The 17,733-nt window shown below is 48.2% G+C and overlaps 1 protein-coding gene across 1 annotated transcript; it reads right to left on the reverse strand.

Moving 5' to 3' along the window:
* Positions 1–5,715: 5,715 nt before the first annotated feature.
* LOC308225066 (protein FAM3D-like) lies at positions 5,716–10,154 on the reverse strand (the record flags this gene model as incomplete). The annotated part of the gene is made up of 8 exons (XM_080625527.1): positions 5,716–5,805; positions 5,985–6,111; positions 6,247–6,331; positions 7,617–7,667; positions 8,034–8,092; positions 8,322–8,440; positions 9,266–9,399; positions 10,142–10,154. The coding sequence occupies 8 exons, from the start codon at positions 10,152–10,154 to the stop codon at positions 5,716–5,718; spliced, it is 678 nt and encodes a 225-aa protein (XP_080481653.1).
* Positions 10,155–17,733: the final 7,579 nt, after the last annotated feature.

A 17,733-nucleotide genomic window follows, 5' to 3' on the forward strand; every position in this document is an offset into this window, starting at 1 on the left:
CTCGTTACCGGTCTCCAGCCGGACATCGAGCCATTGACCACAACTCTTTGCGTGCGGCCACGCAGCCAGTTCTTTATGCACCGAGTGGTCCACCCATCAAATTGATGTCTCTCCAATTTAGAGACAAGGATGTTGTGTGGGACAGTGTCGAAGGCTTTGCACAAGTCCAGGTAGATGACCTCAACTGCTCTACCCCTGTCCATCAGTTTTGTAGCCCCATCCTAGAAGCCCATCAAATTGGTCAGGCAGGATTTCCCTTTAGTGAAGCCATGCTGTCTGTCACCAGCCACCTCACTGTTTTTCATGTGCCTTAGCATGCCTTCCAGGAGAATCTGCTCCAAGATGTTGCCAGACACAGAGGTGAGACTGACTGGTCTGTAATTCCTCAGGTCATCCATTTCCCCCTTCTTGACAATGGGGGTTATATTTCTCTTTTTCCACTCATCTGGTTTTCTTCTAACAGACACAGCTATTCCTGCTAGGACAGGGGTAGATAACTGTTTGCCCTCAGTGTGGGGGAGCTGTGTCTGACATACAGTAATGTTAGGAGGTGTTACCTTCACCTGTACCATTTAGTCTCTTGCTGAGCATTCCTATTCATTCCCCAGGGAGTCAGACCATTGTATTGAGGGCATGGGAAATGCTCACAGACTATGTGCAGCAGGACACCATGAAGGTTGCATCTTCTCAAATGAACCCTTCTGTATTTATTCAGACTCATGTCAGAGCGCTTACAATGGACAGAAAATGAGATGAGTTTAGGTCAGTATTTGATAAGCACTTAAAGTATGCACCCATAACCCCCTTCCTGATGGACATAGGTACACACACAGTAACATACTTTCCTGGTGCTGTATTCTGGGTTCAGAGCTTCTGCTATTTTCTCATCTGTACTTAAGTATCCAGCAGGGATTGTAAATCAGCTGATGCATTTTCATGTAGAATAATAGATTTCTGGTGAAAAGTTTTCTTCTCTGTGGCTCCTTTGTGGAGTTATTTGCATCTTTCCACCATGTCTGCATGTACGTCAGTAGTTCTGGAGGTTAACCTTAACCTCTGTTTGAAACAAAGCAAACTGATCTTAGTTTTAGCTTGTAAAATGGGTTCTGAGATACATTTAATGATTTGGATTCTTTCCTCGCCACCTTCAGTAGTCAAAGGTAAACTGGCAATGTTGGACCTGGATTTTTATTTTTTCCTTCCCTTTTAAGATCTTTACCATTCGAAGACATGAAGCTTTAGAGAGCTTTTGGATCTAATTCATAGACAGTGCATAGCTCCTGAATGCATCCTTCCTGATAAGGCATCAGTTGTTTCTTTGAAAGTCTTTTCTCAAGAAACGGGTTCAATTGATTTTCTGTGGCTGCTGCCCGAGCTCAACATCCATTTCTTCTTGGGGATGAGGAGGAGGAAATCACGTAGTAGAGAAGCTGGGTACTTTGTGACATCTGTTTCTCCAGAGATAGTAAGTTGCTTGCAAAGCCTTGTATCTTGCCAGGTCACACAAGTGTGTGGGTGTTCTGGGTGATTCATGACATTCTTAAATTTGTCTTCAGCTCTCAAAACACAAATGATAGTATTTCTCTACTTCTTTTCTTTTCAATTAGTACGTGTGTGGCTCTACAGCACCCGTGCCCTCTGCTATTCTCTGTCCTTTTGGATGACTCCATCAGGCCCACAGGACAGACTCTAACTGTGCTGTAGTATTCAGCTTCAGAACATCAAAACTGATCTTTGTATCACACAAACCATTTGTCCTTGGCATCCCTCCGGAGCCTTCCCTCTCCTTGGTGATGGTCATCCCTGCAGGGCAGCTGGAGTACTGGATCCTGGTTCCTGGTCTGCAGTGCCGTGAGAGCAGGAGATAGAGCTGGAGGGTGAGAGATTGCTTGCCAAGCACAGAGGTGTTCCAAAGCAGAGCCTCAATGGGCAGGCAGTCACTCTGTGAGCTATCATGAAATGCAAATTCCAGTGGAAGATATTTTTCATAACTCTGCTGAAGAACTGAAGCTCAAGGCAACGTTTAATCTGTCAAATACTTATCAGAGAGCTACTACTTCATGTGTATGCTATACACTGGCAGTGCCCGGCCACTGGGAAGAGGCATCGTCTCAAGCAGAGGCAGATTTGTACATGCTGATTGTGGGAAAGGGCAGGAGGGAACTGACTAAAGAAAAACCAGGATATGAGAGCAGCCCTGGAAAGAGAGCAGGCAACAGCCTTGCTTGCAGTATGTGGCAGTGCTGGTGGGGTATGAAGGGGATGGTGTCCCCAAGGGACTATCGCCTTCTGTCTGGTGCATGTTACTACGGCACTAAAGTGCTATTTGCAGGTTTTAGTGCATGTGAGAGACCCCATCAAAATGTCTTGGCAGCAGGATTATCACTGCCTGATCAGCAGCGCTTTGTCCTTGTGCAGGAAAACTGGTTTCAGTTGCCTTATGATACTGGCTCCATAGTATAGGTGAATTCTTTTGATGGCTGAAGTTGGCAGAGCCCATGCTGTGCTTTGTCTGTAGTTGTGCCCAGTGCTGGTCTCTCTGGGGTGGCCCTGTTTTGTTGTCAGCTATAGCTCACATTGCAGCATGCATTGCTATGATGGTGTTATCCTCTCACACTCGCTTTGCTCTCCAGATTTTGCTTTTCCAGGCATTTTTCAGAAGGCAGCTAAGTGTTTGTCACTTGCAACAATATTCAGAACACAAGGAAATTCCACCTTTAATTCTTGCAGCCAGTCCAGCGTGTGCATTTTGTAATTTCCTCTTTTTATTGTTGCCTACTTCCAAATGCGTCAGAGTCACTGGAAACAGTCTTTAGTGCCTCTTTCCACAGCCTTGTCCTTATAAAGATCTCCCATTAATTTTTGTGTCAGTTCAACAGCAGGACGGAGCACAGCTTTTCCTTATAGCAATGTGCTATAAACATTTGCCTTTTCATGTGCCTGCTGCAGTTCATCTCCTTGGCCAGCCTGTGCTTTCTTTGGCTTTCTAGTTAGTGAAATGAGTGTGGTTTGTGGACCTTGTGCTGCCCCATGTCAGTTAATGTTGCACTGGATTACACTGGCTACTTGTACGCTAGTGAAGACAGCCTCTGACAGCTATCCTGGAGGTACCATTTGTCAGATGTTATGGTGATGTATCTAAGGAAAGGGCCTTGCACTTGACAGAATGGTTACCTCTGTCTTTTCCTCTAGCATGAATGCTTTGGAGCTGCTGAGCTGTCTGCAGCAGACTGACAGTGCCAGCTCCTGCCTGCTTTGGGGGTCGTCTTCATTGCTGGAGTCAACCTTTCCTCACAGTATTCCTTCTAAGGATCTTCAGCTTTTTATAGCAAATCCCAATCTTTTAACTTCTTAGAATGATGAGTAGACCACTTTGGTTATATCACACCCCACTGTTTCTTTCCTTCGACCCTTTCTTTTCCCTTCTCCCCCCCCCCTTCCCTTTAGCATTACTGTATTTAAAGACAGAGTGAAAATTGCATTGACTGTTTAATATTGCTTGCAAGCTGACAGCATTAGGAAGCTCTTCCCCTGTGCTGTTTTCAGTTTGGCTTAGGAGTGAGTCTAAATCCTCAGAGGGGGCTTAAAATAGTTGCCATATTTCTGCTGGCAGGGCTGTGTGGTGTGAGGGCTGTTGTGTCTGCTGCCTTGTGTTATTTCTCGCTGCTGCTGTGGGTAGGGATGATTCAGCATTTGGGATCAAGCGCTGCTGTTGCAGCAGATTTAGGGATCGATTTATGGCAGAGGCTTCCCTAGGTGTGATGAGGTGAATGTTGAGAGTGCAAGAGGATAAGCTGGGATAAAACACTACAGCTATTGGGGGATTCCTCTATGGTGGCTGGTTTGGGCTTTTTGTTTCAGTTTTGGCATTGGAAGTTCTTAGAGGTGTTATACTTTTATTTAAATATTTTTCCTTGTTTAGGGAAAACTGGTTGCCTCACTGTTTTTGGGTGGTAGTACTGGGTTTTGGATACAGGGTTTCATCCGTAAGGATGTGTCTCTTCTTGGCCGTATCCTGCCAGAGCTCCTCACTTGTTGTGTTCCCCTGGGGAGACCTAAGGCTTTGATGACTGGTGTGAAATGCCTGTTAAAGGCTGTGCTGGGGCAAACCCTGCTGTTAGAGGCACAAAGGCCTGAGCAGGACAACCTGTTACCCTGCACAACTTCCAGTGCTCCAGCAGAAATTCTCCACCCTCTGCTTTAAAAAATGGGGAAAAACCAGATACAATCATAGGAAGGGACTGTAGTGGTAGGGCAAAGGTAACAGGTTAAAACTTAAAACAGGGGAAGTTTAGATTGGATATAAGGAGGAAGTTCTTTACTGTGAGGGTGGTGAGGCACTGGAATGGGTTGCCCAAGGAAGTTGTGAATGCTCCATCCTTGGCAGTGTTCAAGGCCGGGTTGGATGAGGCCTTGGGTGACACGGTTTAGTGTGAGGTGCAGGGGGGTTGGAACTTCATGATCATAAGGTCCTTTCCAACCCTAACTATTCTATGATTCTATGATAGGAAATTAAGTCTGTGGATGATGCAAATTTGTCCCTGTCCATAATGACAGACAAACCTGGGCCATCACAGAATCATAGAATCATCACCTACATAACTTACCTGATCTCTGCAGTGCTGGAGCTCAGGGAGGGTTTGGGTACAGACAGTGCTTGGGTGAAGGCATTCAGATATGAGTGAGGGGCGGATGCTCCCCAAGGACCTCCTCAGCATATGGGCAACAGCATGGGAACCACTATGGAAAGAGGTCTGCAGGTTTGCTAGCCCTGCAGTGTCATCCAGCCCCGGGCTGGGGAACAGCTTCCAGAGCAAAGTGGGTATGAGGGTGACTGTTAGTGGGGTGTCAGCCTGGATGTGCTGAGTCTCTCCAGACTGATGCTGATTCTGGCTCTCCTGGTAAAATGCTTCCCCCTACTGTTTGTGCTGCACAACTTCAACTGCCTGGAAACTCATCCCTCCCTGTTTGAAGGTAAAGTCAGGTTGCGACATCTCTGGCATTATTCTGACCTTTGAGGATGTGCTATGGAGGATTTAGCTTGGATTTAACCCAGGAAAGATGCAACCACGTGGGGGAAATGCTCTGGTCTGAAAATGTTAACCTATATTGCTGCAAGATGTCCCTGAGGCCTTCTGCCCTTATTGTGGCTCTAGGAGACAGTGGGGGGTTGGCAAGAGCTCCCGGGGTAGCCCAACACGGTCTGAGCATCCCCAGGGATGACTTTGCCCTGTGCTGTGTGGGGCTGGGGAGATGGAAGTATACATGTGCAGTGTTGTGTGATGGGTGACGATGATGCTCAGCTAGTGGCAGAGGATGTGGCATGTTGTGCCATGCAGGGAAAAGCATGGATTACGCTTAAAAATGGAAATGAGAAGGTATTGGTTTATAACCGGAAATCTTACTGAAGAAACAGGACAAACTTTCTATTTTGGTTTAATAAGAGAAAAAGTTTTTGGTTTAATAAGAGAAAAAAAACCATAGCCTGAATTGACCCATAGATGAGGACAGCTTGGCTGAAGCCTCAGGCTCTGAAGGCACTTGTACAGCTCTTTTGAGCCCTACACAGCCAGTTTCTGGGAGCTGCTGCTGGGCTGTGTGGCCAAGCAGTTGGGGAGCTGGGGTCAGTGTGGTGGGGTTGGGGACCTCACGATGGGGCTGGTGTCTCTGTGAGACTGGTGGAAACTGCCCTCTATGGCACACTGGGGCTTGATGCTAATCCGTCTTCCTGGGTGCACAGCCCTCCATTTCCAGCAGCTCAGGCCAGCCATCGTATTTATTTGTTTCCTTACTGTTTTTGATGTACTGAAGGGAAAAAAGAGAGAAAATGAACGAGGTGGTTGGTGGCACAGTGTGAGTTTGCAATGGGCAAAACTAGAAGCACGGGATAACATCACTAGCCCCTGTCTTCTGCAGACAGGTAGGAGAGGTGCTACGTAAAGGATGGAAGCCACCAGAGCTGGTGGCAGGGGAGACCCACATACCTCTTCAAAGGGGCTCTTGTTCTTCAACCCTTTTGCTCCCAAGAAGACCCAGTTGTCCCTGAAGCCCAGCTTGCTCACGTGGCTGCTGCCCAGCTCAATGAAATGTGCCCGCACCTTGTCATTCATCCTGAAAGAGGGTAAGAAGGTGTTAGTGTGGTGTAAAGTGTGTGTCCCCTCTGGGCTGCTGGCAGTAGCACCTTCAGCACCCCCCAGCTGTGGGGGTTTGGGGAGCCACGTGTTGATCCTGGGGCCAAAAACTCACTTTGTGGCAGGGTCATCATAGCTGGCTGTCAGCACGATGGTGCCGTGCTTGATCTCTTGGAGGAAAGTGTCCAGTTTGTTAATGTCTGGGAGAGAACGGCATTAGGGAAAGAGAAAGGAATTTAGCAGCGACTGCTGCATGGCAGCTGGGGAACCTCCTCTGGGTCAATGGGAAATCCTGACTGTGCTGATGCTAGCCAGTATTTGCAGTCATGGGCCTGGGAAAGGACAGGCTCTGCACTCCTCATCTTGTGTTCCCACCTTGGCTCTCCTGCAATGCCCAAGGCTTGTGCCTTCCTCCTGTTGGAGTAACTGCAAGGGGAAATTTACTCCTAAACTTTGCTCACTGTGAAATCCAATTACTTAAATTTACTTCCCATAGCAAGAAATGAACCTGCTCACTGCAGAGCTACCTGCCCTGCGATCATCCCCGTACTGCAGGATTTATTCCTCATCCTTCATCTACAGGATGCTCGAGTCCAATGCCCCATCTAGTGGCGCAGGAGCTGACTGCCTTCTTCCCAGTGCCTCCCAACACACATCTCGCTTGCAAATTCAGCTTGAAGTCTATAATGCTGCTGTTTTTCCTTAAAACTCCACAGTTATCAAGAGGAGGTTGCAAAACCAAAAAGCAGGACACGTGATTGGCTCTGGAGAAGGCTCAAAGGGTAAATCAAAATCACTATGGGGTGGGTTTAGCATGTGATTTTTGAGATGCCCTGCCAAAACTCTGGAGAGATTCGGTAACAGCTTTGCACCAATGTTGGGATTTAAAGCATCCTGCAAGCCAGTGGCAGCTGGGCTGTGAGCAAGGGCTGTCCCTGCTCTGAGCATCTTATTGTTGGTAGAAAGGTTGTTTAAAGCTGGCAGGTGAAGGGACATGGTCTTTGCTTCCACAAGGCTCTGTTTCATCTGCCTGGCTGGGGCAGGGAGCTACATCTCTCCTACTGTGTCCCAAGCTCCTTATTTACCCTCCTGTGAAAGGCAGGGAAACAACCTGCTTCTCAGCCACCCCTAGCATTAGAAAACTGAGTTGAAAGTTGCAAAATCTCAAGATCAGTGTAACTACCCAATTTCAGAAAGCAGCCTCTCTCAGGTTTTAAGTGCCCTGGTGTATTCAGTTTAGTAGAATTATGTTTTTCAGGCTATTATGTGCATGTAAAAGGAGTGAGAAGCCAATCTTGGATGCAGATGTACTATGAGGACTCCAGCCTCAGGAACTGCTGAGCTTTCACTGCCCAAGCTGGCAATCCTGGTCAAAGTCCACTGGACTTATCATTAAATACACCACAGAGGAGCAGCCCGAACAGCCAGCAGTGCTGGTGTGAGCCCTGGCTGGGAACCACGGAGCAGCAAAGTGACTGTGCTTACCTCCAGAGTACATGTCGAACGTGTCTACCTTCAGGAGCTGCCCATTTGTTCCTGAAAGGTTAAAATTCAGAACAGAGCACAGTGGGATCATGCTGGGCTGGCTCCAGGCTTTGTCTGGCCACCAGCTCAGGGTTCCTGCTGTAAAATGATTTGCTCTTCCCTCAGTGTGTTATATTTGCTGTGATGGCCAGTATATTGTTTGATAGAGTTCAAGTGCATGATGCAGGTGGGTTTGTTCCCATCTTGCTGGCACTGCTTGCAACCATAACTGTGGCTGTGCACCCCATGCAACACTGGACTGATGGACTTTTGCCTCGGCTACAGTGCCTGGGATCGGGACCCAGTGGCCAGTTTGCTCCTGGGGAAAGAAGGGATTCTGGCTATGGGGAGATGGGTGTTAGTGTCCACACAACTCACCGTTCACCAAAGCGATGTTCAAGCCTCTGCCAATGTTGTTTTTCACACTGCTCATGAGGCTGGAAGGGAAAGCAGAGAGGACCAGTAAGTACAGGGATGCCCTGTATACTGATGGGGCAAAGTGGCTGTAGACAGCAAAACATACCCAGAAGTGTAGCAATGAAAACTACTTCCTAATTTCTTTTTAAGCACAAATGCACTGTGATGGCCACTGATGTGCTTGGCAGAGGCCACTTGCACTGTTCAAGTTCACCCATGGCTGCCCCATCCCTGCCATGTGCTGCTTACATCATGTCATCGAAGCAGATGGAGGGTCCCACCACGTTTGCGGCGCCGCTGATGATCTTGAAGGCAAAATGATTCTGGGGGCAGCTCTTATGGTTCCCACACTTGTGCCGGGGCAGCTGCTTGTCTGTGAGGGAGGATTGGAGCTGCAAGCCATGGTGTTGGCTCTATGGGGGGACATAAGCCATGTCCCCAAGGGGCTGAGAAGGGCTGGCATTGTGGCACCGTGACCTGCTAAGGTGGGGCAACACCTAGACCAGTTTCTTGCATGAAGGAGGCTTGTCTTGGGGTTAGGACCAGCTTCTTTAAGGTTTATGGTGCTTGGGGGTGTGGGACAAGCTGGCTGGGGCACTGGGTGCTGCTTGGTGTTAGCAATGGGATGGCAGGGCTAATTCAATGGGTCTGGTGCTCATTCAAGGCCAGTCCCTTAGGGGTTTTCTGCCTGGAGCTTTCCTGTTCTTAGCCATGGTAGAGACCTGTGTCAAGCCACCCAGATAGGCCCATGACCTGCTTCCTGATGTAGCCTGTGGCCCAGGGGTGTTTCTGCTGGGGCAGGGGATCACACTGAGGCTTGTGTGCTTGCAGAGCCAGCCAAAGACACTGCTGTTGTGTGCAATAGCAAAATTCCCCAATGTTTGGGAAGGTGGGATTTTTGCCTTGGGAAAACAGCTCTTGAGGGCAGTTATCACCCTTTTACTATCACTCTCAGGCCTAGAGCAGTGTTGTGTGATGGAGATGCAGTTGAGAGCAGCGGTACTCACTGCTGGGCTTGTCCATGGCACCTGTGGGTACCAAGCAGTAGGGTTAGACATGGTGGGGAGCTGCTGGCTCTTCCACAAGCCAGGAGCAGCTGTTCAGGCACTACGTCTCCAAAACTGCTCCCTGTGGCTGCAAGCACCATTTGAGCCACCCATCCCAGTGCATCTTCCTGCATCCTCCCTCCAGACCCGCTTGGAGACATGCAGTGCCTCACCAATCCAGCTCCTCAGGCTGATGGCTTTCCAGCTTTGATCGAAGTACATCTGCAGGATGAACCATGTGCCCAGCAGTGTGAAGAACACGGCCAAGTATCGGATCAGGCCTATGAGGGGTGTGAGAGGAGCCAGGTGAGCGCAGCAGCATGGGTTGTGGACCAGAGGATCCCTCTGGCTTCTTGGGGACTTAGTCTGTGTATCCCCAGGTTGCCAGGCAGAGAGTGAGAGCCAGTGCTTGTGTGGTGTGGGAATGCAGCTAACACTCCTTCCTGCCTCCTCTAAAAGGAATTGTTATCTCTAGAGCATGTGGCAATGCTCAGATAGACATTACCCTTCTACTGGGAGGCACTATTCATATTTCTGTCTGCATTAAAGTAAATCTGATAATTAGTCAGAATGCTATGTAAATCCAAATATTTCCTACGTTCCCAGCGCTGAGAAGGCTGCTATCCCCCAATTAGTCACTAGCTACAGCCAAGCAGCTGCTAACACAAATGTGATTGGCATTTAGCTTTAAAGCAGCACTCATCAGAGCAAAACGTTACAGTCCTGCATGGAAAGAGAGCAGAAAAATACACTTATAGTGCAGCTGAATGGCTCTTATGCAACCAGGAACATCTCAATAGCCATCTCTTTCCAGCTGCAGAGGGTTTCACTGGGAAAAACACAATAGCCTGAAATCTTCACGAAGCTGAAAAACTTGATGCTTATACAAAGGCTCTTTCCCATGCTTCTGGCAGGGGAAGGTTAGGGTATATATGGGCTTGGAAGGGGTCGTGTAAATGAGAAAGAGGTCTAAAGAACTGTAGAAAAATGGTCAGAGAAGAGTAAATCTGTCTCCTTCCTTACCTGCCGTCCGCATAGTCATGGGGAGAGAAAGCACAGCCAAGGGGTGGCCAAAAGTCACAAGTTACCCTGAGGAAATAAAATGAAATAGCATAAAGCATTCCTGTAACCCACCAAAGCCAGGCAGGTGTTAGATGGGAAAAAAAGAGAAATGCTATATTTAGGCACATTTGCAATAACTATGAGGTCACCAAAGTTGTATAAATTCCTGTCAGTGCTTGGTCCCACCCTGATGTTGGAGTCCTGGCTCCTGTCTGTTGGAGCAGTCTGCACTGATGCTATTTGCTTCATTTTCAAGCCTCTGAACTCTTTAGCATGACTCTGCTGCCCTGTGTGCTCCTGTTTAATGTCCTTTTCTATTCTGCTGATAGCGTTGAGCTCAAGGAGCCTATCTCTGATTATGGCTTTGGTGTATTTCCTTCTGGGATGATGCAAAATAGGTTTCACATATTAGGGGCTGCAAAATGACATCTGAAGACAAAATATGAATTGGCTTTGCCCAGTCAGGGGAATGAGCTTGTCCCTCCAGAAAGGGAAGGGAAGAAGGGCAGTGCTGGGCAGAGCAGCCAGGTTTGGGGATGCTAGACTTAGAAAAGAAGTATTTCCACTTGTCCAAATTGTGCAGTGTCTTCACCCACACAGATGGGGAGTGGCTGTAATTTGGAGTGTGAGCTATTTCCTACCTGACTGAGCACATCTGTCCCCCCCCCTTCTGCTGCCACCTTGATATGTGGAACTGTCACCTCCTGAGTGCTGGGGATATGCTCCTACCTTCGAAATTCAGAACTGCAGCCTGATGAATGTCCGTCCTGAAAACCCTGCTGGAGTCCTAAGGTAAACTGTTACATGTGAGATGTGTGCTCAGGGTTAAAGAGCCTCATGTTAATAAAAGGAGCCCTTCAGTGAGGCTTGTCATAGAGAATAGAAGAAGAGCTATGCTGAGAGTTGCTTTTCCTGTTTGAAGGGTAAATAAGGAACACTGGGTTATAGCACGGCTGGGCTGAAAGCTTATTTCAGGCTACTGCATCATAAGGAAGAAGAGAAGAGCTTTGCTTCCTGCCCAGCCCTGCTCTGGGTTACCTCCCAGGGCTTGAGCTCAGGAGAGCTGATGTGGCCCCTGATTCACCCAGCATTCCCTCTCAGCACCACTGGGAAATGCTCCCCTTTGGATTCCTCTGCACCCTGGGGGAAGCTGCAGCATTGCCCTATGGGGCTTTAAGCCTTGAAAAGCAAGATGACAATTATCTGCATTGCAGGAGGAAAGCTTTTCTACTTGGCCTGAGACCCCCAAAGGGAGTTTGCAGTGGGTCAGGGTGGCTGGTGCCAGGTCAGAATGACATCCCTGCAGTGATGTCTCCATTGTCTGGAGCCTGGCACTGCTCCCTGTGGTAGCCCTCCACTGTGAGGCTGTGGCAAGGAGGAGCTGCCAAAGCCACTCCAGCAAGGAGCTAGCGGCTTCCCACAGTGGAATGGCCTCTTGGCTTTCTGCCTTTTAAAGGAAGCCTTGAAAGGTATTTGTGTACTCTTGTGTATCACAGTAATGTGTTCTTGATAGTGTATCAGCTCAGCACACTTCCTTCCCAGCAGCTTCTCACTTCTCTTTGCTGTAGCTATCCCATCAAGAAGATGGCCATGAGCAAGGACCCTCTGCAGAGGTGGCAGAGGGTTCTCGATGCCCACAGCCCTTCCTCTCATCACCTTATCCTGGCCCATTCCAGCCCGTGGCATGCCATCCCAGAAATGGATTTTAAACTGATATTGGAGCTGGCATGAACAAGCCTGTTTCACTAAGCTGGTGGAAGAGCCACTGCAAATGGACAGTTGAAAGGTTTTGGAGGGCAAACGCTGCCTGTGGCTGGATTTGGGCTCTTGCATTTTTCTCCTTTCAGCATGCAGTTTTGCTACTTAAATGCAGGGAATCTCTCCCAGGCCAGGGTCCCCAGCCTGGTGCCTGATATGGTGATGGGTGTGGTAGGTGCAGAAGAGCTTTCCTTAACATCCCCCTTGGTAAGTTGCAAAAGCTTCAGAATTGGTATAACTTTGCTTTTGGAGTTTCTGCAGCTCCCATTCCTCTCAAACACAATGAGCAGAGCCTGGAGCTGGTGAGGGTTTGGACCTAGGTTGCGACTTGGACACAGTGAGAGGAGCAAAACTCCATTGGGTTTGCAAAACTGTCCCTGTTTGGTCCCCACTTGTGCAGGGGACACTGGCCTCACCAGGGCCTGTTGCACAGTGCTCTCTGCCAAACTTGTGTTTGCTTTATGCACATACTGATTTCACTTCAAAGGAAGATAAATGGAAGAATAAACCTACAAACACAAGTGCTTTAGGGAAGTCGTGTATTTATTTGGGCTATTTATCTTCACCTTAATCCCAGGTAAAATTTACTGGGCGAAGTGCCAAGTTCCTGGAACCTGATTGCATTACAGGAGGGTAGCCCTGACCTGGGATTTCTATTACATTCTCTTTTAATTGTTTGGATTGATTTTCTGTCTCCCCTCCCCCACCCAGGGCTGCACTGCAAAAAAAGATGACTCTGCTTTGGCATATACAAGAGAGTAACATGCAGGAGAAGGGAAGGAACCGTGGTGGGTAGTAGACAGTTATTTGCCTAATAAACCTGAAATCTATTTGCTTAAAAATCATTCCAGGAACAAGAAGGTTCTCAGACAAATACTGATAAAGAGGTCTGTGGTGTTGTAAAGCAAAGGCTCCACCTTGAGCCTGCTCGGGATTAAAGTGCCGCTTGGCAGCACTGAGTTATTGCTGCCAAGAAGCAACCTGCCTTTGCAGGGAGATTTTCCAGGATGAAGCATGTGAATGTTCCTGTTTCCTCCCAGCACTGCTGGAAAACTTCATTTCTCTTCCCCAGAAGCTTCTCCCTTTGTTGGGTTTTTGCTGCTTTCCAGCCTCACACATCCCTCTCTCTCCCAGCAGGTCCCTGACCATGAATGAAACAGCATTTTGGTGTGATGTGGGGATGTGGCTCTGAAGCGGGTCACTGCCAGATGTCACCAATGCCCACAGCCAGTGAGTCACCCCTCCAAAAGTGAGGGGTTTCCTGCAAAAATGAAGGTAGGGGTGCATAAGAGGGGCTCGTGTTGGATGGGAGCACATCCACCCTGTGTCTGGGGATGGACAGAATGGAGGATGCTATAATGCCATTTTTTGTTTCAAAAGGAGACAATCTGACGGAGTTTTGAGTTATGCAATGGAAAAGCGCTGTTTGTCAGAGGGCCTATAAATGCCTCAGATCGTAAAAGCTCTTGGCCAGCTGCTGCATCTGCCAAATGGCTGGAGCGGCCTCACAGTGAAACTGCCCCTAGTGCAAGTCAATAGTTAACTGCAGTGAGTTTCTGATCCTGAAACAGAAGCCAAACAGGATGCACGGCAGTGGCAGGCAGGGATGCTGAGCCCTACCTAGGAGCAGGACTGCAGCCAAGGTGGGATGTGACACTTAGAGGTGCTGCACACATCCACAACCACCACATTCTCTCTCTTGCTCTTTTGTCATTGGTGGCCACTTGTCTGGCTCTCTGAGTCCAAAGCTAAATCATTATGACATTGCCTCTCCAGCAATGTCTGCCCAAGCAGTGCATCAAGAGCTGCAGCAGTGATGAGATGTTGGGGATTGCATCCCCTCTAGCATAGTAAAGAAGCCGGTAGCTTGGTGGGGATCCCTGTGCTGTAGATTACAGGTACCAAAATGGCTCATGCCAAAACCCCAAGGCAAAAGGAGGGACACAACTGCTGGTGTTCAGGGACGGCAGGAAGCTGTCTGCTGGGTAGAGGTGCTTCTTGGGGCTGAAAGGGAAAGTGTAGACCATGCTGTAGTCCCTTCACTGGGCAGCTGTGGTGAAGGGTTCTGGTTTTGGTGATTATATGTGTGGAAGGACCTGAAATGTGTTTTTGGCAGCTAGCGAAGCCCTGGATGCCAGCACCCTGAGGGCTCCTGGTCAGTGCATAGGAGGTGTCTTAGTAGTCAGAGCTGTGTATGTCCTGGGTTCAGCAGTAGCAGTCATTTTTCTCCTTCTTAGTAGCTGGTGCAGTGCTGTGGTTTTGACTTTCGGCCTGGGAACAACACTGATAATACCGATGGTTTTAGTTGTTGCTGTCATGTTTATTCTGATCAAGGACTTTCTGAGTCTCACGCTCTGCCAGGGAGGAAGGGGAGCCGGGAGGAAGGAAAGAAAGGACACCTGACCCAAACTAGCCAAAGAGGTATTCCATACCACAGCACGTCATGCCCACTATATAAACTGGGAGCAGTTACCCGGAAGGGCTAGATCACTGCTCAGATCGGGCTGGGTATCGGTCAGTGAGTGGTGAGCAGTTGTATTCTCTTCCCTTGTTATTACCCTTATCATTATTATTATTGGTGGTAGCAGTAATGCTTTTGTGTTATACCTTAGTTACTGGACTGTTCTTATCTCAACCTGTGGGAGTTATATTCTTTCGATTCTCCTCCCCATCCCTCTGGGAGTGGGGGGAGGAAGAAGCAGGGGGAGTGAGCGAGCAGCTGAGTGGTTCTGGGTTACCTGCTGGGCTTAAAAAACAACAATTCCTTGTGGCGCTCAACATGGGGCACGAAGGGTTGAGATAACAACAGATCTGACCGGAGTGTGTCTTACAGTATTTGTGATAAGCATTCATTGTTTTGGATTAATAGTCACTCGTCAAAATGCTGATTTATTGGCTCTCAAAGTTGTTGCTCTTGATCTTTGAGTTTAAGCATGTCGTACCTTACTTACAGCCAGTATTTACTGTTTTAGTGTTTATCAGGTGGGGGGCTTGGGCTAAGGTTCTTGTTTCACTGTACTTTATGGTAATGACTAATAATACAATAGACTCATTGATCATGAAACTGATCTGGGTTGTGTTCCCAGTGTGGTCATCACCTCTATATTTTGGGAGGTATATAATGGAAGTGTTTAGCAATTACACATCTTTTTTTCCCTCCTTGGGTGGTCAACCTATGAAGGAGACATTCCCTTATGTTCCCAGCTCCCCCACCAGACTATTTACAGCAGTTCTGAAGGTTTCGAATGGCCTTTGAGTACCCTTGAGACCTGCCTGCTGATTGTGATGGGGATAACCATGTTGGCATGCATACAGAGTGTATTTACTCACGACCATTTCATCTGATCTCAAAAGTCAAGCAGAGTCAGGTTTGGGCCTTGTCTAGGGTTCGATGACGATATAGGAAGGCCAAGAGATTTTCCCCAAGGCTGGACAGTCATGAATGGCAGGGTGTGTGGGACAGTATGGGCAAGTATCTAGGCCAGTGGGCTCCTACAGTGCTTTGGAACTTCATCACTGAACAAGTGCAAAATCCAGAAAAATTAGTAAAACACTTAGATGAGGTGTGCTGTCATCCTGGTCGTACCAGAGACGGACAAATCATGGCAACGTGCTGGGGCTTGGCCTACGCTTACAGAGCCCTGTTCAACACTATCCAGCACCTTCAAAGGGTAAAAGACGTCTCTGGATCTGAGGGTGAAGCAACAGACAATGCAGCTACTCCAACTCCAAATATAGCAGCTACACCAACCCCAGTGACAAGTACAGCAGCTACTCAAACTCTGGCTACAACAGACAATGCAGCTACTCCAAGTGCAACAACTACACCAACCCCAGCAACAAGTACAGCAGCTATTCAAACCCCGACAGCAACAGACAGTGCAGCTGCTGAAGCTACTCAAACCCCAAGCACAGCAGCTGCATCAACCCCAACAACAGATACTGCAGCCACTCCAACCACAGTGATAATCACTGCAGCTAAACCAAAGGACCAGTTCGTGCCAATATTGGTTGCTCCTGTACACAAGGGGAAAAGCAAACAAGAGGCACAAAAAGCAACCGTACAGTGAAGAAAGATGAAGAACGAATGCACTTACTACACAGGACAGCATCTGAACAGGAGTTATTATTATGTGGATCAGAGGAAGAGGAAGAAGAGGTGACTTCTCAACCCCAAACCTCAACCGAGCTATGGAATATGCGAAAAGATTTTACCCATCATCCAGAGGAGCACATGATTACCTGGTTGCTCCAATGCTGGGACAATCGGGCCGATGGTCACAAACTAGAAGGTGGGGAAGCTATGCAGCTGGGATCATTTGCTAGGGAAGAGGGAATTGACAAAGTGATTGCAAAAGAGAAACAGTCCCTCAGCCTTTGGAGGTGGCTCTTGGCAGCTGTCACAGAAAGGTTTCCATACAAAACGATGTTATGAGTCATTCGTCCAAATTGACCATGATAGAGAAAGGCATCAGTCTCTGACGGAATCAGTCATTGCAGAGATGATCTATCATAGGCCGGATGCTGAGAATGCACCCATAGATCCAGATGAAATCAAATGTACATGACCCATGTGGCTTAAATTTACACGGAGTGCACCATCATCATATGCCCACTCACTGGCATCAATGACCATGGCAGGATGTAGTACCACCAACAGTGGATGAAGTGATTCGTCAACTCTGAGAGTTCGAAGACAATCTCACCCTTTCCATCATTTCAGCTGTGGAAAAACTGTCCCACGAGTTCAAACAATCGAGAGACGATCTATCTGATCTATCCAGCTCCCCATGTGTACCAACCCACACCTCAGCTATTAATGAAAGGTGTCCTACTCCTTGAGAGAGAAGATAAAGAAGGTACATACCACAGGCCACCCTATGGTTCTACCTGTGGGATCACAGAGAAGACATGAGAAAGTGGGATGGAAAAACTACCTCAGCTCTGGAGGAACAGGTGCATGAATTGAAGAGGAGAACAAAGGTCAAGGATGATCATCCCATGAAAGCTGCATCTTCAGTCTCTGGTGAGCAGGTTCCCAGATGGAGTGGAAGACCTGATTTTACTCCAGCTCCTGTGATAGAGAAGACTAATCCCTGACAACAAGACATGAGTGACCAATATTATGATCACTATTAGAGGGGCCCTGCCTCCAGCCAGGTGGAGGTAGGGGATAATCGGATTTACTGGACTGTGTGGGTCAGATGGCCTAGCACTTCACTCCCACAGAAATATAATGATCTATTAGATACCGGTGCACAGTGTACCCTGATGCCATCAAGCTGTCAAGGGGTGGAACCCATCTATATTTCTGGAGTGACAGGAGGATCCCAAGAGTTGACTGTACTGGAGGCTGAAATCAGCCTGACTGGGAGGAAGTGGCAAAAGCACCCCATTGTGACTGGTCCAGAGGCTCCATGCATCCTTGGCACAGACTACCTCAGGAGAGGGTACTTCAAAGTCCCAAAAGGGTACCAATGGGCTTTTGGTATTGCTGCTTTGGAAAGAGAGGAAATTAAGCAGCTGTCCACCTTGCCTGGTCTCTCAGAGGATCCTTCTGTTGTGGGGTTGCTGAAGGTCAAAGAACAACAAGTGCCAATCGGAGACCACAACAGTGCAACGGTGGCAATACCGCACCAACCGAGACTCCCTGATTCCCATCCATAAGCTGATCTGTAGACTGGAGAGCCAAGAAGTGATCAGCAGGACCCGCTCACCCTTTAATAGCCCCATATGGCCAGTGCGAAAGTCTAACAGAGAGTGGAGACTAACAGTAGACTATCGTGGCCTGAATG

This window comes from Psittacula echo (assembly GCF_963264785.1).
Source record: "Psittacula echo genome assembly, chromosome: 9".
NCBI lineage: Eukaryota > Metazoa > Chordata > Aves > Psittaciformes > Psittacidae > Psittacula > Psittacula echo.